The following is a 26,541-nucleotide window of genomic DNA, read 5'->3' as shown; positions in this document are numbered from 1 at the left end:
TATATATATATATATATATATATATATATATATATATATATATATATATATATATATATATATATATATATATATATATATATATATATATAGTATATATATATATATATATATATATATATATATATATATATATATATATTATATATATATTCTATCATAGGCAGCGCAATAGCGCTGCCTTAGTAAAGAACGATGTTGATATAATGTATTATTTATTTATTTGGTTTGTTTTAGACCAGGGCACTTCGTACAGAAGGAGTTGTAAAGAAACTTCGAAAGGGCTCATTCAATTGGAAATTGACAGGGCTAGCACCCTTTTTAATAGTTTAAAGTGATTGGAGGGCAAACACCCCCCCCCTCCCCACGCCCAATAAAATTTTGAGATAGCCATTTTGTTGAACTGGGTTTGTGTTACATTTCCAAACATTTAGAAATATGTGGATGTGGCTGGAAAAGCATGAGAAAAAATAAGTTTAAGGCAAGCTTGCATTTATGGAGGAGAGTTGCAAAATTTTTAATCAAATTAAAAGTACAAGAAATTGTATATTTCCCTTTCTTACCATAAGCAATCTCTACATACGAACGTTATGAGAAGGGTTAAACCGCTTGAATGTCTTTAACTGGTAAAAATGTCTTATTACATACAAACAGAATTTCGGCGGATAAGACTAAATTTCTGTTCATATGAAAAATTGTTTTCATTTTCGAGGATTTTTCCAACCGAAATTCCGTAGTAAACATACTATTAAGGACTTCTCCAACAAAACTAAAGTCTATCTAAAATTTAGACTAAATATTCAAATTTTGCCCAAAATTTTAATTAGGACACACCATTTTAATCGTGAACCAGAAAAAATTGAAAATGCAGGAAACTACCATTCATTAAACAATTATTGATGTTTACAATCTATAAGGAAGAAATCGGTTGAGAAAAGCATGAGAAACATAATACTAGGTTTTCAACCATAAATGAAAAGCCTATAAAACAAGTAAAATGCCTTCGGGTTTTTGCTGGAGGGAAAAAGCCCCAGGCTTTTTATTTTCCTTCAGCATTCATGGACAGGCACTTTTTATCATTTTTCTTATTCAGTTTTAAAATTATGGAAAAATAGAATTGTCCTGATTTTTCCAGTTTAACGAGATTTGTATTTTTGTCACAAGCAAGAGAGCTAATATGAAGATAAATTTTTCTAGTGCAATCGAATGTCTTACCACATAGCTTACATTTAAACAAATTGTGGGTGGAATGCACAAACTGCTCATGGACTACCAAGTTTTATTACACCAACTTTTTATTATAGTTGCACCTCTTGCCACAAACTCGCAACTGAAAGGCTTAGGATTTGGTTTTAAAGTAACATGTTGGTCAAAATGAGCAGCGAATGTTTAGATCATAAATCAATAAATCATGACAAAATAATCAGAAATGAGTAAATGTAGCTAAGTTAATTTAAAGAATTTGCGAAACAGTGAATCAAACCATGCACCCAATTAGAAGCAATCAACTAATCCTAGTCAAGTAATTACATTAATTTTGAATAATATATCAAAATGTAGAGTAAACAAAACCAAAATAAACTGTCTACTTCTGGACAAGAAATACAAACAGATCGTCAAAAACCAAATTTCTCGTATAACAAAAGAATGAACCAAGTAAAAATTCTAAAGAAACCATGCTAAATTATAGGAATTGTACATAAGACACAATCAATCAAATCCTTACATTTCACGACCTAGAACAACAAGTGTATATAGACTGCAAAATAGAAGAAAAATAGACACACAATATTTATTTTAAAACAATATTCTGAGCTGTAACTTTTCACGTAAGGTGTAGTTATTGTTCATCCTTTTGATCAGTTTCAGTTTATTTAATGTAAAAACGGGTTATCACTTTTTGGCAAAATATAAAGAATAAAAGAATTCAAAATATAAAGAATACTTTTTTCACTAATTCTATTAAACTAATATTATGATCGATTCCTACTTAGAAGGCTTGTGGGAAGAGTTAAAATGGTCTTGAATTTTCTCAACTGATTCAAACTCCTCGTTACAAATATTACATATAAATAGATTTTCAGAATTCGTATTTCCGTCTACCTCAATGGATTTGTCTTTATTTTTCAACTTCTTATGAGATATGTAATTTTTTACACAAGCACGAGAATTTATGTGTACATCAATTTTCCTAATGGTATCATAAGTCTTACTACACAGCTTACATCTAAATGGATTGCAACTGGGATGCATTCGTTGTACATGGGCTACCATGTTTTTCTTATAGTTGAAACTTTTACTGCAGAACTCGCAGCTGAAAGGGTTAGGATTTGCATGTAAAGCCACATGTTTATCACGATAATCAGACACTGCGAATGTTTCATTGCATATGTTACATCTGTACTTCTTCTCTCTGAATTTCCTTTCTTCTGGATTCCTCATGTGGACTTTCTTATGGTTTCTAAGATTCTTTCTTGAACCAAAACGCATATCACATTGCTTGCATTTATAAGGTGTATTACCAGTGTGAGTATTAACATGATCATTCTTCGTACTTTTTTTCTTGAATGTTTTGGTACAAAGTTCACAGCTATAAGGTCTTTTATCACTGTGAGATTTCATATGGGAACTTAAACCCTGTTTTTGAGCAAAAGTGTTGTTGCATATCTTGCATTCATACGGTTTTTCTCCCGTATGAGTCCTCATATGTTCAGTTAACCTGTAGCTTGTGTAAAACTTTCTTTGACATAATCCACATTCGTGTGTGGCACCAACATTGTGTTTCTTCATATGCAGTAAGAAACCTGCCTTCGTTTCAAATTTTGTGTTGCAGATTTCACAACCAAATATCTTTTCTGGTCTCTGTCCACTCTCTTCTGTAGTATGCTTTTTCAAATGCTGGTTCAAATCATACATGCTGTAGAAACTATTTCCGCATTTGTCACACGTGAAATTTTTATCGCCAGTATGTCTTTGTATATGCATTTTAAGGTCAATGTTTTTGAAAAAACCTAAGCCACAAATGTAGCACAAGAATTTTCTACCCGTGGCATGCTGTCGCAAGTGCCCTAAGAATGATCTACGTTTGACGTAAGTCTTTTTGCATATACTACATTCATTGAAGTTACTTTCTGGTACTATGTCATTCTTTGCTGCTCGAGAATTAATCGTCGATTCAGCATCTGGATTTTCTGAAAGTTGAACTGAAGGTGCAGCTTCAGTCTTCTCGTGCATTTTTAAATGAGTTAGTAATTCAGAAGGCAAAGAAAAAGAACTAGTGCACATGTTACATCTAATACACAAGTTGCATGTTTTGTCCCTGTGGGCGACTAAATGATTAGAAAGATGATGTTCTTTCTTGAATTTGGTTTGACAAAAGGGACACTGTAACATTTCATTTTTATGGTCCGATTTTGAAATTTCTGTCTGAGGTTGAAACAACAGATTGGGAGAAAAAGATTTGTTGTGAATGTTGCAAAACTGAGTTTCTCTATGTTCTGGGGTGCATTGCAAGTGCTGTAAAAGACCTTTGCGGTATTTGTAAGTTGACCCACAGGTAGCACATTTATTTGAATTATCGTAGGTCAAACCTCTATGATTTGTAGACACTGGATCACTTGCAGATTTATCATTTAGTGCCGTAGTACGCAGTACCTGCTTGTGCCATCGCATATGATCTAAGAATGATTTACGAATGGTGTATTCCGTTTTGCAGATAGCGCACTCATAAGAATTATATCTTGTCGCATTTTGAGTTTCGAAACAACAATCAAGATTACGCTTTTTCTTGAATTCTGAACGGTAAAACTGACATTGCTGAATTTCTATTTCATCATGACCTTTCATATGATTTGAAAGTGAAATGCGGAGGGAAAAGGATTCACTGCAAATTTTACAAATGTGGGTGTTTTCTGAGGACTCTATACTCGGCTTTTTTTTTAACCTAAGTGACACTTCTTTCAACCACAGTGAACCAAAGGATTCCAAAGTAACTTCTTCAGACTGTGATAGTCCTTTACCACTGGCGTGATTTATCGCCTTGATATGACTAATATAGCTCTTTGGAAGCATATTTCCTGGCATTTCTTCATAAGCATCTTCACTGAATTTATCCATTTCTAAAAAAAAAGAAACTAATAACATGAATATTATGAAAAATTATATGGGTCTTTACTGAAAACAGTCATCCGCCTAAAGTGGGTATCAACCAACATTCAACTGCGTAACCGGGAGTTTGACAATTAATCTAATACACACATGGTGAAATGGAAACAATGAAACACTATATCTTTTTTTGCCCTATAAAAAAGCCAAGTTTTTTTCGTTCTTTTCGTTCAGTTCATTTCTAATGTTAATGCAAGATTTTTCATGCTCTGTTTTCAAATAAAGATGTATTGTTTACTCTTAATATGTCGTCACATATGATCCAACAATAAGTTACGAACCTCAAAAGTCGTGAAGAAGAATGATTTGTCTTCGTGCACCACCAAGTTTGGTTACAAATTATTTTACGATTTATTTTCGTTTTACTTTAGATCATAATAGGACTAACAAGAGCAAAATGCTCACTCTTATTCAGTCTGATTTGGTGAGAAAGATTTATCTGTTCTTGAATCTAAATTGGCAGATTTTCGATGAGGAATTTAATTTTAATCGTTTATTTGAGTTCTTTTGTGGGACCACAAAAGGAGCTATCCTGGATGGTAAGACGCAACCTTTTTGATCATGGATTAAAAGGATTGTTTCTTTAAACCCATAGATAACATCTGGTCTTGTTAAGAGTTGGAGATGGACAACTAATCTCGGGAAAGATTATGGTCCAACAAAACTCAAGTAAATTATATTTTACTAAATTGAATCAAACTCCACAGGAACATTTGTGATTACTTGTGTAGGAAGGCCAAGTGCCTTTAACACCAAAACAAATTCTCTGCGAGCGGTAATGATTTTAACATTACTTAGGAGGTGACAAATTCTGCACCTAAATCCGTTTCTCATCCTCATTCTGTTCCTATGAGAATGACCATTTATAGCAGCGCTGTGATGCAGTTTCAACTTAATACCGTCAACTCTTCCTGACATATTAAAGATATGCCATTTTGACCAACTTGATACATTTGGTATCTTTTGACGTACTTAAATATTCCCCTCAACATACCCTACAACTTTGTAGTTATGTACGAATATGCGCTCTTTTGACAACCTAGATGTGCATATATAGACCCTCAGCTATTCCTGACATTTTGAATATATGCCCTTATGACTACCTGGATGCACATAATGTCTTTTGATTTAGCACAACGGCCCACACAACATGCCCTGAAAGTTTTCACTTGAGATCATTCAATATATTAAATTTTGTTTTATATATTACAACTATATGTGTCTTGAACAGTCTTGGAGTGTAGCCTATATACAAAATCATATTGAATATATATAATGATATTAATAATTGAAAGATCCATCAGTGAATTTTATTTCACTGTGATTTTATTTTCATTTTCAATGCTGTAAGAACTGGAAAAGAAAATATTTGTAATATAATCCGTTTTCAGTGACGCGCCAATGACATAACAGGCTTTAGGTTTTTACAGTTAAGGAAGGGGGTAGTATCCAAACTCTTGTTTGTAGTGAAACTATAATGGTTTTGAACACTCTTAGAAAGAACTAATAAATTAAACTGAATATTTGATGTACAATGATATTAATTTCTGAAAGCTCATCAGTTCAAAATTTTACTGTAATTTTAATGTTTATTTCTAATGTTGTAATAAGTACAAAAGAAATATTTGTAATATAATTCGTTTTCATCACAGCGCCAATGACGCAGTAGGTTTCAGACTTTTACAGTGAGAGAAGGAGGCTATACCCAAATTCTTGTTTGTGGTGATTTTTGTTCGTTTCAAGCTTGATTTGCTCATTCAATTTAAGTTTCACTCGTTTTAAGATTTGTTTATTCATTTATATTAGAACCTATTGTATGTTTGTTTACATTGATTGTTTATTTACTTTGTGTTCGTTTTGGGTTTCATTTATGCTTCAATAGCAAAATATTTTTCCCATTTTAAGCTTGATTTGCATATTCAATTTAAGAATCACTCGCTTTAAGATTTATTTATTCTTTTATATTTTTACTTGTTGCATGTTTTTTGCTAAGACTATTTATTTAATTTCAGTTCGTTTTGGGTTTTATCTATTCTTTAATAGTAATTTATGGTCGTTTTGAGTTTGAATTTTAGCATATATTTGTATATTCTGATCTTAAGTTTAAAATTACCTTTACTTTTCTTTTAAAAACTTCCTTTTCAGAAAGTTTTTTTTTAATTATTTTTTTCCGTTTTTGATTGCAAAAAGTTTCAAGTTTTCAAAAATTCCTGATTTCAAAATCAAACTTTTTTTTTCAACATCAAATGTTCATCAACGTATCAAACTAGTATCAAAGCAACAATGTCAAAGTAAAAAAAATAACAAAGTAAGGAAAGCATCAAAGTAGAACAAGGTATCAAAGTAACAATAAGCCCTTGCACTGTAAATCGAAGTTGCCACGTAAATCACTAAATCCAAGTATTTAAGAAAATAGAAAGGTGTCAAAGCAACAATAAGCAAGTTCCATAGCTCAGAGTCATTTCCCCAGGGTTGGGGGTGGGGAATTCAACCACGGAAGTATAATTATTTGGCCTTTGAACTTTTTGAACAAAATGGCAATCTCAAAATTTTGACCGGATGCCCTTTGAAAAGTAGGGCGTCGGCTAGTTGCCTATTGATCACTTTTGACTCAAAAGAAGTTTCAATTTCCAATCAAATGAGCCCCCTCCAAAGTTAATACGACCACCCCTTCCACAAAAACCTTATATTCTATAATAGAAGCTTTATATGTTAACGATGGGCAGTAACTTACAGCCCTTTCCCCCAGGGTTGGGGGGGGGGATTCAAACCTGGAACCGTAGCTGTATGACATTTGAATCATTTTGAAAAAAATAGCTAACTCGAAATTTTGATCGGAACCATTTAGAAAAAATGGCGTGGAGGGGGGATTGCTTACCGTCCGATTTTTCTTGACTTTTAAAAACGGAGCTAGAACTTTAAATTTAAATCGGATTAGCCTTTTCCAAATTCTATACGATTACTCCTTTGATAAAAAAAAACAACAAAAGCACGAAGAACAATAGGGAAATCTTTTTGCAAGACAGTGGAGATAATTTGAATGAATATTTCGGCCCTATGTCATTCAAATTATCTCCACTGTCTTGCAAAAAGATTTCCCTCTTGTTCTTCGTGCTTGTGTTGTTTGTTATGGAAAGGCAGTGTGGGGTCGTCGCTATTTTCCTTTGTAAAAAACCTTATATATGAACAATGGACAGCTTGCATAGCTTACACCCCTTGCCCTGGGGGAAGTGGGAGGTTTTGTCAACCCCAGAGGCATGATTATCTTAATTGCTTCACCATTTGACTATTTTGGACATAATGGCCATCTCAAAATTTTGATTGGCTGAATTTGGGGAAAAGAGGGCGTGAATGGGGGGGGAGGGGGAGAGGCTTGGCAGGCAAGTACACAGGAATTTGATTCAGGGGGGGGACATCCTTCAAGTCCATTATTTTGTGAGAAGCATCAGAAAATTATGGGAAAATAAAAATCATAAGATTTCGGAGGGGGGCCGGGCCCGGAGGCCCTCCCCCCTGGGTACGTGTCAGGGGCTTCGTGCCTTCCAATTATATTTGACTCTTAAAGAGGACACTAGAAATTATTATTTCCAATAATGAGCCCGTCCAAACTTTATAGCACCGCCCCTAGCATATGAAGCCCCTCTAGGGGGAGAATAATAGGATTTATTCATTCATTTATGTTTGCACCTGTTATCCTTATGTTTGTAAGATAGTTGATTTTATTTTCTATTCGTTTGGGGTTTCGTTTATTCTTTAACAGTAACTTCTGGTCTTTTTGAGTTTTAACTATAATAGAAATTAATTTCTGTTGGTCCTGAGTTCAATATGGCTCTTAACTTTTCTCAGAAAACTTCTTTTTATGCAAGGTTTTTAAAATTAATAGTAATAAAACATTGAAGCCTTATGGCCTTTGTTATAGATTAAATAAAAAAAAACAAGTTTTTTTTAACTGAAAGTAAGGAACGACGTTAAAACTTAAAACGAACAGAAATTATTCCGTATATGAAAGGGGCTGTCCCCTCCTCAACGCCTCGCTCTTTACGCAAAAGTTTGACTCTGTCTCACAACTATATTTTTTAAAACAATAAAAAACTTTAGCGTAAAGACCGAGGCGTTGAGGAGGGGACAGCCCTTTCATATCCGGAATAATTTCTGTTCGTTTTAAGTTTTAACGTCGTTCCTTATTTTCAGTTAAAAAAACTTTTTTTTTTTATTTAGTTTTTGAACCTTTTTGAATTAATGCAGGTTTTGATTTTGGCTCACCGTGCATGAAGAATTAAAACAAAATTTGCATATTAATTTTACTTTTATTTGGTTAAATGGCTTTCTCAAAACTTGTTTAATTTTATTTACGAACATTTTTATTAGTAATAAATATACGTAACTTACGAATTAACTTACGTAACGAAATTTTATATTCATATATTTTTAATACGCATATTAGGGGGTTTGCCCCCTAATCAATACATTGCTCTTTAAGCTAAAGTTCGAATTTTGTTCAGATTCTTTAAAAATGACTGCTTAATGAAATAGGCCGTTACTTAGAATAAATAGCTCTTATGAAAGTACTAAAAAATCTTTGGCTTAAAGAGCGAGGTATTGACTAGGGGGTGAACCCAATTATATATGTAATATTTTCTGTTCGTTTAAAGTATTGATGTTGCTGCTGTTGCAGCTGAAAAACTTTTTTTTTATATTTAATTTCTGATCTTTTTTTAAATAATGCTGGGAAGTCCGGCGTCCCATTCATAGCAATGTCCCTTCCCCCATGAAAACTTCCTTCGTGGAAAGATCCTACCATATAACCCCCCCCCACTACCAGAAAAATTCTCCCCTGAAAACGTCTGTATACTTCCCAATAACCAATAGGCTGCTATATGTTAACATTGGGTAAAGTTCATAGCTTTCAGCCCTCCCCCTGGGAACTTCGGGATATTAAGTCATCCTAAAAGACATACTTATAATATTTTCGACCATGTTGAACAAAATGGCTATCTCAAAATTTTGATCGGGTGACTTCGGGAAAAAAATGAGCGTGGGAGGGGGCCTAGTTGCCCTCCATGTTTTTCGTCAATTAAAAAGTGCACTAAAACTTTTAATTTCCATTCCAATGAGCCCTCCCACGATATTCTAGGACCACTGGGTCGATACGATCACCCCTGGGCAAAAAAAAAACAAAAAAAAACAAACAAACAAATAAACACGCACCCGTGATCTTTCTTCTGGCAAAAAATAAAAATTCCACATTTTTGTAGATAAGAGCTTGAAACCTCTACAGTAGCGTTCTCTGATACGCTGAATATGATGGTGTGATTTTAATTAAGGTTCTATAGCTTTTAGGGGATCTTTCGAAAATCAGCCAAATTTTCTCAGGCGCGTAAATTTTGATTGGTAGGACTAAACTTGATGAAAACTATATATTTGAAATCAGCATTAAAATCTGATTCTTTTGATGCATCTATTTGTATCAAAATACCGTTTTCTAGAGTTTCGGTTACCATTGAGCCGGGTCGCTCCTTACTTACAGTTCGTTACCACGAACTGTTTGACAAAGTGAATACATGCCTCTGATAAATCACACTTGATTTATTTCGTACAACATTGAATAGAACAAAAGAATAGCTTCGAAAAAGAGTGGTTAGACTATTTCGATTGTTGACTCAGAGACAAGATCATTTTGATTTAACCATTATTGGATTTTTCGTGCCACAACAATTTAGCATTTATCGGAAAGTATGTATTTTAACCTTATTTTAAGTATGGCAGTAATTTTGATTATTTTAACGTTTTCAAAAAAGTTCCCGAAAAAGTTTCTTATTCGATTCCCGAAGGAAAGGGGGCACTTGATCATAAGTCCTAATCCGCAAGATCAGAATTGAGATAGCAAGTTATATACAAATGGCTATTTCAATATTTTTATCGGAAGGGTTTGGGAAAAAAGAACGCGGGGGGGGGGGGGGGGTAATTGCCCTTCGATCTCTTTTGACTCTATAAAAATGAACTAGAACTTTCAGTTTTAAATCAAATAAACCCTCTGACGTTTATAGGAGCATCCCTTCTATAAGTTGCCCTTGGATCTCTTTCGCTTCTTAAAAAATGATCTAGAACTTTGAATTTCCAATCAAATGAGCCCTCTCTGAAGTTTATACGAGCATCCATTCCATAAGAAACATATATACCCCCAGGGCATAACATGCAACAACTTCTCTCAGGCTCTAGGGGGTTGTGTCGACACCAGAGTTTTTGTTATTTCACCCTTTAACTATTTTTAACAAAATAGCTATCTCAAAATTTTTACCTGATACATTTGAGAAAAAAGGGTGTGCAGGGGGGGGGGGGGAGGGGTATTCGCCCTCCATTTTTTTTTTACTCTTAAAAAGTAAAAAGAACTTTCACACAAATTAGCCCTCTCTGAAGTACATACGAGCATCCATTCCATAATAACCATATATGCCCCAAGGGCATACCTTACAACGCCTGCCCCCGGGCCCTGGAGGGTTGTGTCAAAACCAGTTTTCGTTATCTAACCTTTTAACTATTAAAAAAAAATGGCTATATAAAAATTTAATTTGATACATTTGGAGAAAAAGAGTGTAAAGGGGGGGGGGGTATTTGCCGCCCGATCTCCTTTGACTCTTAAAAATTGAACTAGAACTTTCACATTCCAATCAAGTGAGCCCACTCTGAAGTTTATAAAAGCATCCCTTCCATAAGAACCATATACGAACCCAGGGCCTAACTTACAATGACTGCCCCTACGCCCTGGGGGGTTGGGTCGACAGAGGAAATTTTGTTATCTGACCCTTGAACTATATTTAACAAAATGGTAATCTCAAAATTTTCTATCTGATGCATTTGGGGTAAAAAGTGTGGGGGGGGGGGGGGGTAGCTGCCCACCGATCACTTTTGACAATTAAAATGTGAACTACAACTTTCAATTTCCAATCAAATGAGCCCTCTCTGAAGCTTATACAAGCATCCCTTCTATAAGAACCATATATGCCCCAAAGCCATAACTTACAACACCTGCCCCCAGGCCCTTGGGGTTTGTGTCGATACCGGAGTTTTTGTTATTTCACCCTTTAACTATTTTTAACAAAATAGCTATCTCAAAATTTTTAACTGATACATTTGAGAAAAAAGGGTGTGGAGGGGGGGGGGGGGGTATTTGTCCTCCATTTTCTTTTGACTCTTAAAAAGTAAAAAGAACTTTCACACAAATTAGCCCTCTCTGAAGTACATACGAGCATCCATTCCATAATAACCATATATACCCCAAGGGCATACCTTACAACGCCTGCCCCCGGGCCCTGGAGGGTTGTGTCGAAACCAGTTTTCATTATCTAACCTTTTAAATATTAAAAAAAAATGGCTATCTAAAAATTTCATTTGATGCATTTGGGGAAAAAGGGCGTAAAGGGGGGGGGGGGGTAGTAGCCGTCCGATCTCCTTTGACTCTTAAAAAGTGAACTAGAGCTTTCACATTCCAATCAAGTGAGCCCACTATGAAGTTTATACAAGCATCCCTTCCATAAGAACCATATACGAACTCAGGGCATAACTTAATACGACTGCTTCCGCGCCCTGGGGGGTTGGGTGGACAGAGGAAATTTTGTTATCTGACCCTTGAACTATATTTAACAAAATGGTAATCTGCAAATTTTCTATCTGATGCATTTGGGGTAAAAAGTGTGTGGGGGGGGGGGGGGTAGCTGCCCACCGATCACTTTTGACTCTTAAAAAGTGAGCTACAACTTTTAATTTCCAATCAACTGAGCCCTCTCTGAAGCTTATACAAGCATCCCTTCTATAAGAACCATATATGCCCCAAAGCCATAACTTACAACACCTGCCCCCAGGCCCTGGGGGTTTGTGTCGATACCGGAGTTTTTGTTATCTGATATTTAAACTATTTAAAAAAATTGGCTATCTCAAATTTTTTTTCGGATGGGGCCGGGGAAAAAGGGGGTGGGGCGGGAGGGGTGAGGAGCTAGTTGTCCTTGGATCTCTTTAATTCTTAAAAACTGAACTAGAACTTTCAGTTTCCAATCAAATGAGCCCTCTCTGAAGTTTATACGAGCATCCCTTCCATAAGAGCAATATATGCCCCCAGGGTATAACCTAAAACGCCTGCTCCCAGGCCCTGGGGGGTTGTGTCGACACAGGAAATTTTGTTATCTGAACCTTGAACTATTTTTAACAAAATGGCTATCTCAAAATTTGTATCTGATACATTTGGGGGAAAAATAACATGGGGGGCTAGCTGCTCTGATCACTTTTGACTCTTAAAAAGTGAACTACAATTTTCAGTTTCCAATCAAATGAACCCTCTATGAAGTTTACACGAGCATACCTTCCATAAAAACCATATATACCCCCAGGACAAGTTGCTACGAAGGTGAATAGATGGTCTATTCACCAATAAGTGAAGGTGAATAGATGATGTTAGGTAATGAGAACATTGATCAAGTGAACAGCTTCATTTACCTAGGTGGGTGTGGTGAGGGGTGGCCAGCGTTTATGCCCCCCCCCCCAAAAATACCCCCACTGAAAATACCCCTAGTGGAAAATAAGGTTTTCCAAATTTCAGAATTTTATTTGGGTTTTATTTTTTTAGTTTCCGTAGGGGGAAGGAATTTTGGTACTTGTGTATTATGTGCCACTCACTTAAGTTTACGCTGTGTAAAATTCGAGAACACATCGTTTTTTTTTTGTTAGTTTCTTCGTTACTTTAGAAGTGAATTTGGGCTATAGATTTGCACATTAGGGGGGGAGGGGGGGGGGTGAATTATAGCGGGACTGCATGCAAAACGTGTTTGGTACAATTATTCTGCATATTAGATAGATAGATAGATAAGTGTATTTTAAAGTCAAATATACAGCCATGAACACAGTAAAATAACATAAATGAAAGATAAAAATAACATAAATTTTGATCAGCGATCATCATAAAACACATAAATGAAACACTACATTAAATGAAACACTACATTAACCTAATAATAGTACTAAATACTTGGAAAAACGGTCATTGAAAAAAAAAAAAAAAAAAAAACACTTAACACTTGGAAAAAAACACTTAAATGAAACATTACATTTACTTTATACTGGGATTTTTTTTTTTCTTTAGTTAACAAAATTTCCAGATACCTCACATTTCTTCTGTAATTGTTTAGTGGCCATATTCCTAGAAAGGAAATACCTAGGGTATTTCCATGTGGAATTTTCCTTGGGGGGATACTTTCCGAGGGGGTATTTACCGGGAGGGGAGGGGGGGTAATCGCCGGGGTGGGGGGAGGGGTTAAACGCCTAGAAACATAGTGAGGATGTTTTAAGTAGTAGCCTATAACAAAGGCCGAGGGTGCTTTTTCACAGTTGAAAAACTAGCAAGAATACAAAGATAAGTCTGCAAGCCAAGATTAAAATATTAGAAGATACAGTGGTGACAGTGGGGAAGTATGGTTCTGAAGCAGAGGTCCTCCAAAAAACGGAGGAAGATTTACTAGGTGTTTTCAAGAGAAATTGTCAGCGGATTGATTTGAGTACCCGACTGACAGAAAATATCTCAAACAGTAACCTGTACGAAGAATGGTATTCAATCCCAGTTTCTAGGGCTATCATGCGGGAAGGATAGATGGCTAAGAAAAGTTCTACGGATCACAGATTGCCAAAGACCGTCCTTGTCGGCTCACCGACTAGAGTCAAACGAAAATCAGATCTTCCACGAATGGGGCAAGAGGATGTCGTAAGGAAATGGGAAGGAGTAGGAGCATGTGTAGCTGGGTTGGCATTAGGCGGATGGGTACTGCAGTGAGTTAATAGTAGTGGTAGTAGTACAGGACTGTCTATTCAATGTATATACAGCATGAATAAAACGTAACCTGTGATAACAAGATTTCCAAGCAAGACAAAAAGCTCAACAGGGACCACCCAAACCTGTCAAATTGCTCAAATCAAGTTTCCTTAGAGGTAAGTATAAATGTTTTCTGAGCAATTATGCGAAAGCATTTTTAGGGACCTTTCCTGAACTTTAAACTAAAATCTAATAAAAAAAAACGTTTAATAAAAAAAATATACATTTATGAATATCTCTATCTCCAGCACAAACAGGTAGAATTTAAATGATTTTTCTAAGACTTCCAACAAAGCAGTTTAATTTTTGCTCAGTTGTTTTGACCTTTTCTGTTGCTTATTCAAATCTCTCATCCAAGCTCCATCTCATCTTGCAAGGAATGATCTGGTTACATGAATATTATATCAAGATCAATATATCAGTGTAAGGATCTGCACCAATGTGTCTTTTTTTGTGCTTATAGTGCTTTTGGTTAGTTGAACAACGTTCTCGTTATTTCCTGTAATTTTCAACTAAATATCCTTAACCATCCCTAGAACGTTGTAGATAAAGTGTTAGACTCCTTGGATGCACATACTTCTTTTTTATTTAATTCAACATATTCCTTAACGTTCCCTACAAATTTCAACCAGATACCCATATCCATTCGTGAGATATCACAAATAGACCATTGTGACATCTTGGATGTCCAACATGCTTTTGATTCAGTCCTATATCCCGCTCAACATTCGCTCAACATTCCCTATTTGAAATTAATATCTTTTGCTGTTCCTGAGATTCTGCAGGTTTACTCTTTGAAAACCCCGATGTTGGGTACAAGAAAAACAAATTTGACGGCAACAATTATAAAAGACACTTGATTGCCAACAGCCCCCATTTTTTTTTTTAGAAAGAATGGTAGGGTCAAAAGAATCAGGCCTCAACGCCATTAAATCTAAGTTTTGGTGCCTGCTTACAAAATTATTTTAGGAGAGGGTTCCTTAGAAACGGTCTCAAGGAGGGGGAGGGGGAAATTTCACCTTTTTGTGAACCAAGATATTTTTTATTTCATCAATATTCACCTTCTGTGAACCCCTATGAAAACCAAGGCTACATACCTTCAACAGTGGTATCATCTATATCAGAATCGGAAGAATCAACGTAAATAGTATTTTTCTTCCTTTGTCTGAGATTTGGTTTTCCTTGAGCATCTGGTGTAGATTGGACTATTGATGGATACTCTTCTTTTGCTTTGTTTTTACTCGTTTTTGATAGAGAATCAACTTTGAAACCTGGAATTGAAAAAAGATGATTCTTAGTTAAAATTATACTTAAAACATGAGCCTTACTTAAAATACAATCTATAAATTGACTTTGTACAAAATATTAATAGTGTAATTTTTGTCTTTCCTTGTTGTTTCTAGTAAGCACGACCCTTAATAATGAATTGAATCTAAGATCAGAATCGATCCTTTTTTTCAAGACTGACCTTTTCTGTAAAGTCCGACCCACATCTGTCTATAAGAAAGCCAAAGTTTAATAATAACATATTTTTTTTCTTAATTTTGACGTCACACTTTTATTTCAGAAATGAAAAATTAAAATGGCAGGAAATCAGTTTGAAAAGCTTGTATAACCACAAATTTGTTCCGAATTATTGTCTACTAATACTGCTTTTTCTTATCTTTTATCACATTTCTGTTACAGAAAGAAAATTACTGTTTCAAGCTACCATTTTTTACAGTTAAAAACAATTATGCATTAACTCTTGACTCTAAGTAGTCAATAAAGAATTTTATGATTAAAATTTGAACAGTGATCAACTGGAGAAAATTCGGAACGGCGTATACAATTGGTGCACATTGCATACTAAGCAAGGTTTCAGTGACACAATTTTTCCATGAAGAGGATGACCGGGTCCTGACACAAAAATCGGCAAGGATGAAAACTTTTGATGATGAGTATAAATTCAACAAGGTGGCCCTAATTAGTTTGTTACAGAAGATAAAAAATGCTACTGGGTCAGAGGAACGACACGAAGACCAATTAGCATTAAGATTAGCTATAAGGCACCAGAAGGCTTTAGTAAAAAGAAAGAAACTTTTATATAAAATCAAAGAACAAGAAAATTGTTTTCAAGTCTTCAAATCGGCCAGTACGAAATAATTCTGGAAGTCCATGCGTGAGTCACGTGACCAGTCAAGGGTTGTCCCAAAAATTGATTTCTGACCAACATTTTTTACAAACCTGGAGGGTCACATGAACATAGCAACCCCACCCACTTACCCGCAGGTGAATACCGAGTATACACTCCCAGGTATCTGCCTCCCAGAGTATTCTTAACAGTTCATACAGGAGATGTCAGAGAAAGAGTTGACGAAAAGTATTAAGAGTCATCTTCAACAAGTGCTGGATCTTCAACAAGATCTTCAACAGATACTGATGGAATCCGCTCTAATACGTACAAGGAATTAATAGGACCCAGTTCTATTGAAGTTTGTTTTGCGGACTAAGTTTCGTGCAGTTTCGTGCAGTTTAATACGTCGGTTTTAAAGTCGTTATTTAAAAAGAGTTACCGCATGACGCATAGTAATTACCGTCCAATAAGCACAGCGCCAATTATTAGTAAATTCTTGAAAGACATATTGAAAGCTAGATTGGGGTGCTGGATAGATAGGGGTAATCAAACGGTTCGTGGAATCCGCTCTAATACGTATAAAGAATTAGTAGGACCCAGTTCTATTGAAGTTTGTTTTGCGGACTAAGTTTCGTGCAGATGGCCAGCAGCGTGGAATACGTCGGTTTTAAAGTCGTTATTTAAAAAGAGTTACCGCATGACGCATAGTAATTACCGCCCAATAAGCACAGTACCAATTATTAGTAAATTCTTGAAAGACATTTTGAAAGCTAGATTGGGGTGCTGGATAGATAGGGGTAATCAAACGGTTCGTGGCAACGAACTGTAAGTACGGAGCGACCCGGCTCAATAGTAACCAAAACTCTAAAAAACTCAATTTCTATACCAGTAGATGCATCAAGAAGAATCGGATTTTTATGAGGATTCCAAATAAACGAGTTTCATCAAGCTTAAAAGTTACGCACCTGAGAAAATTTGCCTTATTTTCAAAAAAGGGGGAAACACCTCCTAAAAGTCACAGGACCTTAATGAAAATCACACAATCAGATTTAGCGTATCAGAGAACCCTACTGTAGACGTTTCAAGCTCCTATCTGCAGGAATGTGGAAGTTAGTATTTTTTGCCAGAAGAAAGATAACGGATGCGTGTTTATTTGTTTTTTGTTTCTCCAGGGGTGATCGTATTAACCCAGTGGTCCTAGAATATCGCGGGAGGCCTCATTCAAACTGAAATTAAAAGTTCTAGTGCCCTTTTTAAGCGATTCAAAAAAATGGAGGGCAACTAGGCCCCCTCACGCTCATTTTTTTCCAAAGTCACCCGATCAAAATTTTGAGATAGCCATTCTGTTCAGCATGGTAAAAAAAATACAATAACTATGTCTTTGAGGATGACTTAATCCTCCAGAGTCCCCGAGAGAAGGGCTGTAAGTTATGAACTTTGCCCAATGTTTACATATAATATTGGTTACTGGGAAGTATACAGACGTTTTCAGGGGGATTTTTTGTGATAGTGGGGATGGGGGGGGGGGGTCGGAGGTTACGTGGGAGGATCTTTCCATGGAGGAAGTTGTCATCGGGGAAGGGATATTGCTATGAAGAGGGCGCCGGATTTTCCAGCATTATTTAAGAAAACGATCAGAAATAAAAAAAAAAAAAAAAAAAAAAAAAAAAGTTTTCAACAGAAAAACTTAACTGAAAAGTTTTCAACATCAAAACTTAAAACGAACAGAAACTATTGCGTATATGATAGGGTTCGCCAAGTCAATACTTCGCTCTTACGCTAAAGTTTTTTTTTAGTACTTTTATAAGAACTATTTATTATAATTAACGGCCTTTGTGATTCAGGGGTCATTCTTAAAGAATTAGAAAAAAGTCAAACTTTAGCGTAAAGAGCGAGGTATTGACTAGAGGGTGACCGCCTAATATATGTAATAAAAATATACGAATATAGAAGTGACTCTTTCTCGCAACTCTATATTTTAAAACAATAAAAAACTTTAGCGTAAAGAGCGAGGCGCTGAGGAGGGGACATCCCCTTTCATATACGGAATAATTTCTGTTCATTTTAAGTTTTAATGTCGCTCCTTACTTTCAGTTTAAAAAAAAACTTGTTTCTTTTATTTAATATTATAAGGGAGACGTAAGGTGGATGTCAAAAGGGGTATTCAACAACTGACCAGGTTTTTATACTTGAAGCTCTCATGGGGAAATATTGTAGAGGAAAGGGTACGCTTCATGTCGCTTTCCTTGATATTGAGAAAGAATAAGATAGAAATCATATTTTATTTTGTTACCTAGTTAAGATAAGGCTATCTGGGCCCTTTATTAAATTGTTAATTAATACGTATGAGATTACTAGATCTGTACTTATCATAGGCAGCGCAATAGCGCTGCCTAAGTAAAGAACGATGTTGGCACAATGTTTTATTTAATTTTTGGTTTGTTCTAGACCAGAGAACTTTCTATAGAATGAGTTGTCGTAAAAACTTTGAAAGGGACTCATTCGATTGGAATTTGAGAAGCCTAGTGCTCTTTTATAGTCAAAAGTAATTGGAGAGCCAATAGCCCTCCCCCTCAACGCATATCATTTCCCCAAATACATCGAATAAAATTTTGCAATAGCCATTTTGTTCAGCGTAGTCGAAATTATGTCTTTGAGGATGGCACCCCCCTCCCCCCTAAAGCTATCATGACAAGGATTGTAAGTTATGCCCTAATGGCATATACGTTTTTTTTATAGAATGGGTGGTCGTTCAAACTTCGGAGGGGGATCTAAAGAGTGGTTATAAGAAGTTCTAGAGCCCTTTTGAAGAGTCAAAGTGATCGGAATGCCCCCGGGGGCATTTAAGGTTTATATGGAACGGATGGTTGTATACTTGACTTGACTTGCTTTATTTACTACTAATTCCAAAATAAACTATATGCAAGCAGCCGCCCGGGGAAGGCTCAAAAAGCCTGATGAAAGACGGCTGCAATCCTCTAATTCTCAACCTTTTACAAATTTCATTAAAAAAAAAAAAAAAAAAAAAAAAAAAAAAAAAAAAAAGACCTGAACACTCAATTAAACAATAATACCAAAAACTATGGAGAAAAAAAAAAAAAAAAAAAAAAAAAAAAAAAAAAACCTAAGACATTAATAATGACAATAATAATAAATTACCTCCCCTCTCCCAATAAATGTCTCCCAAGTAGGCTCATTCGGTTAAAGATTCAAAGTTCTAGTTCCCTTTTAAGAGTCGAAAGTGATGGAGGGCACCTAGCTCCACCCCAACAACCCCTTTTTCACCAAATGCATCTGATTAAAAAATCTGCGATTGTTACTTTGTTTAAAATAGTCCAAAGAACATATAACAATGCCTCCAAGGTGGACACAGCTCCCCAGAGCCTTAGGGCAAGGGTTAAAAGTCATGCCCTTTGGACATATAAGGTTTTAATTCAATGGGTGGTCGTATAAACTTCAGATGGGGATTAATAGATTTGAAATTGAAAGTCAGAGTGCCTTTATTAAGAGTCAAAAGTGATTTGAGAACAACCAGCCCTTCCCCTCTCCACAAGCCCAACATTTCCCCAAACACATCCAATTAACATTTGAGATAGCAATTTTGTTCAGCGTAGTTGAAAGCTCCAGGAATTATGTCTTTAAAGATGATACCCCCCCCACCACAGCCCTCAGGGCAAGGGTTGTAAGTTATGCGCTGCGGGTATATAAGGTTTTTATTGAAAGGAGAGTCCTATTTACTTTGGAGGGGGCGGATCGGATTGGTAATCAGAAGTTCTAGTGCCCTTTTTAACAGTCGAAGTGATCAAACGGCAGTTACCCTCCCCCCATGCACACGCACACATGTCGTGTTTTCCCGAAATGCATCCAATATAATAATAATAATATTTATTCATAACCCACAATATACAATGAAAAAACTGTGGAATAAAAAAACAAAAGAACAAAAACATACGATTCTATAATACAAAATAAATAGATTAACTAAATTCAAAGAATGGCCAAAGAGGGTCAAAGACACCAATCATTTGTTGAGTTTTAAAACGTAGATCTGCAGATGTTTGTTTCAGTCGCAAGGGAGCATCAACAATGTCAAATTTAGAAACGATTCTATGGTTCCGGTACCACGATTGGGTGAAATTTTCCTGTGACCAACCCGTATACTTTTTAGCACGCTGGACGTAATAGCGGAGCAAGTAGACGAAAGTGACGTGGAAAAAGATAGACCTAACCATTTAATATAGGCAGAACATGGTATAGTTAAAGAACTCAAGCAAAGAGGCGATGCTGGTAGAGGACTCCCAAAACACAAAACCTCACATTTGGCAGCATTAACTGAAAGGCCTACTGCGGACAGTGCGGCTGAAAGCAGGTCAAAGTTGGCATTTAGACTTTGTTTTGTCCGGCTAAGAAGCGGAACATCATCAGCATAAGCAACGTGACTAATATCTAAACTATCATTGTAAAAAACTGACGGTTAAAGAAGTCGGACACACGAAGCTAAAACAAACTTAAATATACTCGGAGATAACACGGCACCTTGCCTAACACCTTTTTTTTAACAGGAATTAACAGACGCTGCTAAAGAAAACAAAGCATTTGGATGAATTAAATTGCCAAAAGCAATATATATATGTCAACGGTCAAGGGGCTTTTTTGAGCAACATCTTGTTTCATTAGCCAACCTACAATATGGTGAGCTTGACCGCAGCCCATACATTTGCTAAAACCAAGCTGAAAGGGTGTAAAATCGCACTTGGAGTTAATTGCCGGTAGCAGCACACATTCAAATAGCTTACTAATAAAACAAGACACAGTGATAGGATGGTAATTAGAGCAAGCACAGGGGTTCTTAATCCTCTGAACAATTAGAAGATATACAGCCGGACCAAAAACTATCTGGCACAATAGACTGTGCCAAGCCCATCTGAAACAATAACTACAAATGCTTCAGTAGTTCAGGACAATCATAAGCAAAAAACTTGAAGCAAAGACCATAACTATAGAAGGACTCACACTTATTCACTTGCTTAAGAGCTTACTGAGAAATCACGTACACCGAATGACGCGTGCTAAGCGTGGTGGAAATGAGCCCTGCGTAATATTAACTGTGTAAAGCGTCGCAGAAACTGTGCAAAGAGTGGAAGAAACTGTGCAAAGCGTGGCAGAAAACTGTACCAAGCGTGGCAAAAACTGTGCGGCATGGAGTTCTGAAATGTACACTAGGTGGCAGAAAGTAAGCCCCCCTCATTTTTTTTTTCTAGCATCTTATATTTAGAACAGCCGCCCAGCTGCAATCTTAACCCGAGCGCAATGTAAGCACAAAGTTCTTTGGGGACGGCAGAGGACCAAAAATACCCACAAATTTCGGCACAAATTAAAAGAGTGCTTTTCAGAAAGCAATGATACTGACCTTGAGCATGGTCAGTGGAAAAATAGCCCCTCTCCGTTTATCATATTAAACAAAAAGTAACTAAGTACCTAAACTTAATTGCCGTAGTATCAATTAAAAATATTTCTGTCAAAGGAAAATCTATGCATAAAAAGAAGATTCTCCCTTGCTTTCACGCGACAGATTAGAAAGCACAAAAGTAACAATGACTTGAATAAAATGACTAGTGAAAAACGACTAAAATGACAACAGCAAAGCACATTCTATAGCAGTTGACCAAGTCGTACGGCATGAGAAAATAACTGAAAGAACAACTTTCAAGTTTCAAGTAATTTAAATAACATTTAGCTTTTAGATAAAAATATCTTTTAGCTTCAACTTTCAAGACCTTAGACGATACTGAAGTTGGAAGTGTTTCAAAATTATGAAAGAAAGAATTATCTAAGAAACTAAACTTTTTCCATTTTATTTTTCAGGGAGCAGTACTCAAAACGAATAAAAAATTCTTACCTTCGGGATGTGTTAGGATATGATCATATAATTCAAGCTCCGTTTTATACACTGCTTCACAGCTTCCACAATTCCAAGGTCTACTACTACATTTATTTAGTGAGTTTAGATGGCGTTTTAACTTCCATGCGTCGCCGAGAGATTTTCCGCAGACGTGGCAAGTGACCTTAGGTTTATTTCTAGGCGTTGAGACTGGTGTAGGCCTGAGTGTTATAACCTCTGGTGAAGGTGGTAACATTTCAGAGGCCATTTCTTCACCTTCATTAAAATTAAATTTAAAAATGGATTAGCACAAATTAAACAAAATGAATTTCAAAAACTAACTACTAAAGTTATTTAAATAAATTTAAGATTAATTACATCTTCAACTAAAATAAATTACAAAGTGAATACCTTTTACACGGATACGTTTAACTAATTTGAAAGAAGATACAAGTAAAAATAGTAGCGCAATAAGTAGTAGGCACTAGTAACTACATCCCCCGGTTAACGAAATCCCTCCCCTAGAAATTTTATATATACATATATATATATATATATATATATATATATATATATATATATATATATATATATATATATATATATATATATATATATATATATATATATATATATATATATATATATATATATATATATATATATATATGTGTGTGTGTGTGTGTGTGTGTGTGTGTGTGTTTGTGTGTTACCGTGAAAGTCCAAAAATGGTGAATGTCAACTTTCACCGGTGAATATAAACAAACACCAAATATGTCAGTGAGAGATAAAATATTTCATGACATTCTTGTGAATTCAGACCCTCACCGGTGTGTGTCGACAACAACAGATATGCTCTGGTGAATGTCCAAAAGAGAGGTAAGAACCCCAATTCTTAAAACTCAATCCTTATCTATAATAGAGAGGTAAGATAGGAAAAAACAAAAAAACAAATCCTTATCTCTGCTTGGATTCAGTCAGCTTCGTCGGTCTTATGCGAAGTTCGTGTCAGTTATATGCAAAGCTTGATGGTGACAGCGACGTTTTGTTATTTTTTTTTCCGATACCCTGATTTATACAGAATGGATACTACAGTGAATCGCGGTCCTTTTTTGTGAGAAATAATTGCATTAATTGAGGGTAAACGAGAATACATTTGTTTTTATCAAGGAGGCACACTTGTGCCTCTATAAAGAGGCGACCCACCACAATGTTAAGCGATTTCAGGTCCTAGAGGTCGCAGAGAGACGGCGGTAATCGCATTTTGTAGCCCAAGCTCAAACTAAGAAACTTGCAAAATTTCATCCTCCTCCGACATAATCTTCATGGGGTAAACTGGGCCGGAAATTTCGACCCTCCCACCACAGCCCCCCTTTAACGTTGTCCGATTGGGCTTAAATTTAGATGTTAAGATGTCCTAGGGTCCGGGAGCTTATCCGCGAAATTTCAGCTCAATCCGACCACTCCTTCCCTGTTTTCAAAAAAACCAAATATAGCCATTGAAAATTCATCTCTTTTTTTTTTCTTAGCCACGCCTACAGGACATAGTTGGCCCCTGATCCGGGTGAATGAGGACTCATTTAAAACAGACTTTAACTTGTTAGGGACTATTGTATTTTCATACCAAAAAAATGATCCCCCGAATTTACATGTACGAAAAACTTCGTTTTCCTATAATAGCCCATGTTAATTTTTCCCACCACAACCCCCCTTTAACGTTGTCTGATCGGGCTGAAATTTAGAGGATAAGCTTTCCTGGGGCCTGGGAGCTTATCTTCAAAATTTCAGCTCAATCTGATCACTCCTAATCTGATCACTTCTAAGGTATTTGAATTGTTGCAATCCCTTATTAAAATAGATACAAATATTTTTGCAATTACTAGTACTAAAGCAAGTCCCATTTCTAACAACGATTTCTACTATGCTACAAACTTTAAGTTTGATATTTAAGGTTTTTGAATTGTTGCAATCACTTGGTAAATATATACAAATATTATTGCGATTACCAGTTTTTTTTTCAGTTTTTTTCATACTGCAGTCTATTCAAAGATATTTGATAATTACAGCAAGTCTAATTCCAAACAACGATGTCTACTAAGCTTCAAACTTTTGGTTTTATTTTTTAAGGTTTTTGAATTGTTGTAATCCTCTGTTAAAATATATACAAATATTTTTGCAATTACCAGTTTTTTGCTCTTTACGCAGTTAAATGTTATTTCATACTGCAGTCTATTCAAAGATATTTGATAATTACAGCAAGTCTAATTCCAAACAACGATTTCTACTAAGATTTAAATTTTTCGTGTTCTTCACCAAGGTTTTTGAATTACTTTTTTCCCTTGTTAAAATATTTGAAAATAGTTTTGCGATACTAGTAATTTTGCTGATTACGTGGTATCATGTATTTTCCTACTGCAAGCTATTCAACGATATTTAATACCTGCGTGCACTCCGCCAGCAGCCGGGTTCTACTTATGGATTCTTTATATATTCTCATTGTCGCTTATCTTCTAACCGCAGACAATTTGTTGTATTTTCATATTGAGTCTTTTCAAGGATATTTTATTATTCAAGCAAGTCCCATTTCTAACAACAATGTCTACTAAGCTTTAAACTTTTGGTTTTATTTTTTAAGGTTTATGAATTGTTGCAATTACCAGTTTTTTTGATCTTTACGCAATTAAATTTTTTTTCATGCTGAAGTCTATTAAAAGATATTTGATATCTGCGTGCACTCGGCACGCGGCAGGCTTCTACTTATGGATTCTTTATATATTCTCATTGTCGCTTATCTTCTAACCGCAGACAATTTGTTGTATTTTCATATTGAGTCTTTTCAAAGATATTTTCTGATTCAATCAAGTCCAATTTCTAATAATGATGTCTACTAAATTTCAAACATCCTGTTTACTTTTTTACTACTTTTGAACTTTTGTAGTCTTTTGTTAAAACATTTAAAAGTATTTTTGCAATTACCGATTTTTGGTTCTTTAGGCAGTTGAATGTCTTTTCATACTGCAGTCTATTCAAAGATATTTGATTATTACTGTTGTTTTTTCCAAAATTAAAGTTTTTAACAAATTTTTCCAGACTTCTCACCTATCTAGATCATTTTTTTATGCGAGAATATCCTAAAATATCAATTTTAGGTGGTCCATGTTGGCATTGGTGCACAGTGAGCCATTGACCTTAACTGCCATCTATTCAGGTGGTAACAAGTTGCCTGATCAATGTGATATTGCTTACAACGGGGTTGACTTCCTTATCCTGTTTTGAATATAATTTACAGCCTTCATTTCATGCTAGCTATCCTTAAATTTTTTGCTACGTCCTAGAAACATATTCTGTGCCCATACTTTTTCATTTATCTCTATCTTGAATTATACTAGAAAATTTTTTATTGGCTTGTTAGGATCCTTGATGATCAGACATTGTATATAACGCCATCGATTCTTTTCATAATGCACCAGTCTCCTCAGATTCCGGTTTTGGTGGCTAGAGGGCGGGTGGTGCATAATGCGCCAGTATTAGGTGGTACATAGTGGGCCACTGACTCAATAGGTACCATAGCATTATTTACCTTCTAAAAATTTGATGTTAACTTCTGTACATAAAAAAATGCTCAGAAAAAGATTAAGAAAACAAGACAAAACAAACAAAAGTATGCCTACACAAATTATCCACATTCATGAGCAACTTAATAGACTTTTAAGCGAGTCCTTGTCCCTATCATCAGGGGTTTTCAAAATATGACAGACATGATAATTTGACCTCCACATCCTGATGACCTATGATATAGGGCAGAAAATAGTCAGCTAAGTTCCTTCAGCCGAACGAGGCCCTCTAGCTACAATGATCGGAAGAGTTGCTTCGAGTGGAAACTTCTTACCGCCTTATCTTGTCTTTCCAAGAAAGAACTTCCATCCCAACATGCTAAATGGGAGTCCAAATGGGTCAGCTGCTGGAGCAAACCCGTCTGGGGGGAATACCACAAGAGCTGTTTTGTGAGTATTTGCACCATTTAGTGAAGTATTCATGTGCCTCCCCTGAGCACAACAAGCTACTGATCCTCGAATTCATGAATCACCTATTTTCGTAAACGCTTTGAACATAGAAGACGAAAATGCCATTATCTTTCTTATCATTCCTACTCATTGTAGCATTAGGCTACAACCACTAGACATCAGTGTTTTCTCCCTTTTAAATGCTCACTACAACAGAGTGATGGATAATTCAATGCTAAGTAGTCCAGGGAAAACGGTTACCATCTACAATATAGCAGAATTGGTTGGTATATCCTTCCCACGTGCATTCACCCCCTCCAATATTCAGAGTGGATTTGCCAAATTTGGTATCGGGCATTTTAATCCTGACGTCTTTAACGAGGAAGATTTTATGTCCTCGTATCTAAGTGACAGACCAAGCATGCCGTCAGATCATACAGCTAATGAAACTGACAAAGATGATGAACCTCAAGGACTACCCAAGTATGCATACTCCAAAGCGGGTATTACAGACTTTACTGAC

At 35.8% G+C, this 26,541-nt stretch overlaps 1 protein-coding gene across 1 annotated transcript; it reads right to left on the bottom strand.

Moving 5' to 3' along the window:
* Window positions 1-196: 196 nt before the first annotated feature.
* On the bottom strand, window positions 197-26,169 carry LOC148952908 (uncharacterized). Its single transcript, XM_089087822.1, has 4 exons — window positions 26,102-26,169; window positions 22,033-22,298; window positions 15,115-15,288; window positions 197-4,118 (listed from the first exon to the last, which is right to left on the bottom strand). The coding sequence occupies exons 1-4, from the start codon at window positions 26,167-26,169 to the stop codon at window positions 1,987-1,989; spliced, it is 2,640 nt and encodes an 879-aa protein (XP_088943948.1). The 3' UTR covers window positions 197-1,986.
* Window positions 26,170-26,541: the final 372 nt, after the last annotated feature.

The sequence above is a fragment of the Artemia sp. Qi Xiang Cuo genome, chromosome 4 (genome assembly GCF_049724085.1).
Source record: "Artemia sp. Qi Xiang Cuo chromosome 4, ASM4972408v1, whole genome shotgun sequence".
In the NCBI taxonomy this organism is placed as follows: domain Eukaryota; kingdom Metazoa; phylum Arthropoda; class Branchiopoda; order Anostraca; family Artemiidae; genus Artemia; species Artemia sp. Qi Xiang Cuo.
This window is presented reverse-complemented; position numbering and strand designations above follow the sequence as displayed.

What these genes read in the sequence shown, in the direction of transcription:
- LOC148952908 (XM_089087822.1), bottom strand. Translation starts at nt 26,169, where the DNA reads ATGAGTAGGAATGATAAGAAAGATAATGGCATTTTCGTCTTCTATGTT. An exon ending in CAAAGCGTTTACGAAAATAG is followed by an intron (nt 22,299 to 26,101) that starts GTGATTCATGAA and finishes TAAATTTAATTT; the next exon opens with TAATGAAGGTGAAGAAATGG. An exon ending in AGATGATACCACTGTTGAAG is followed by an intron (nt 4,119 to 15,114) that starts GTATGTAGCCTT and finishes CTTTTTTTTTAG; the next exon opens with AAATGGATAAATTCAGTGAA.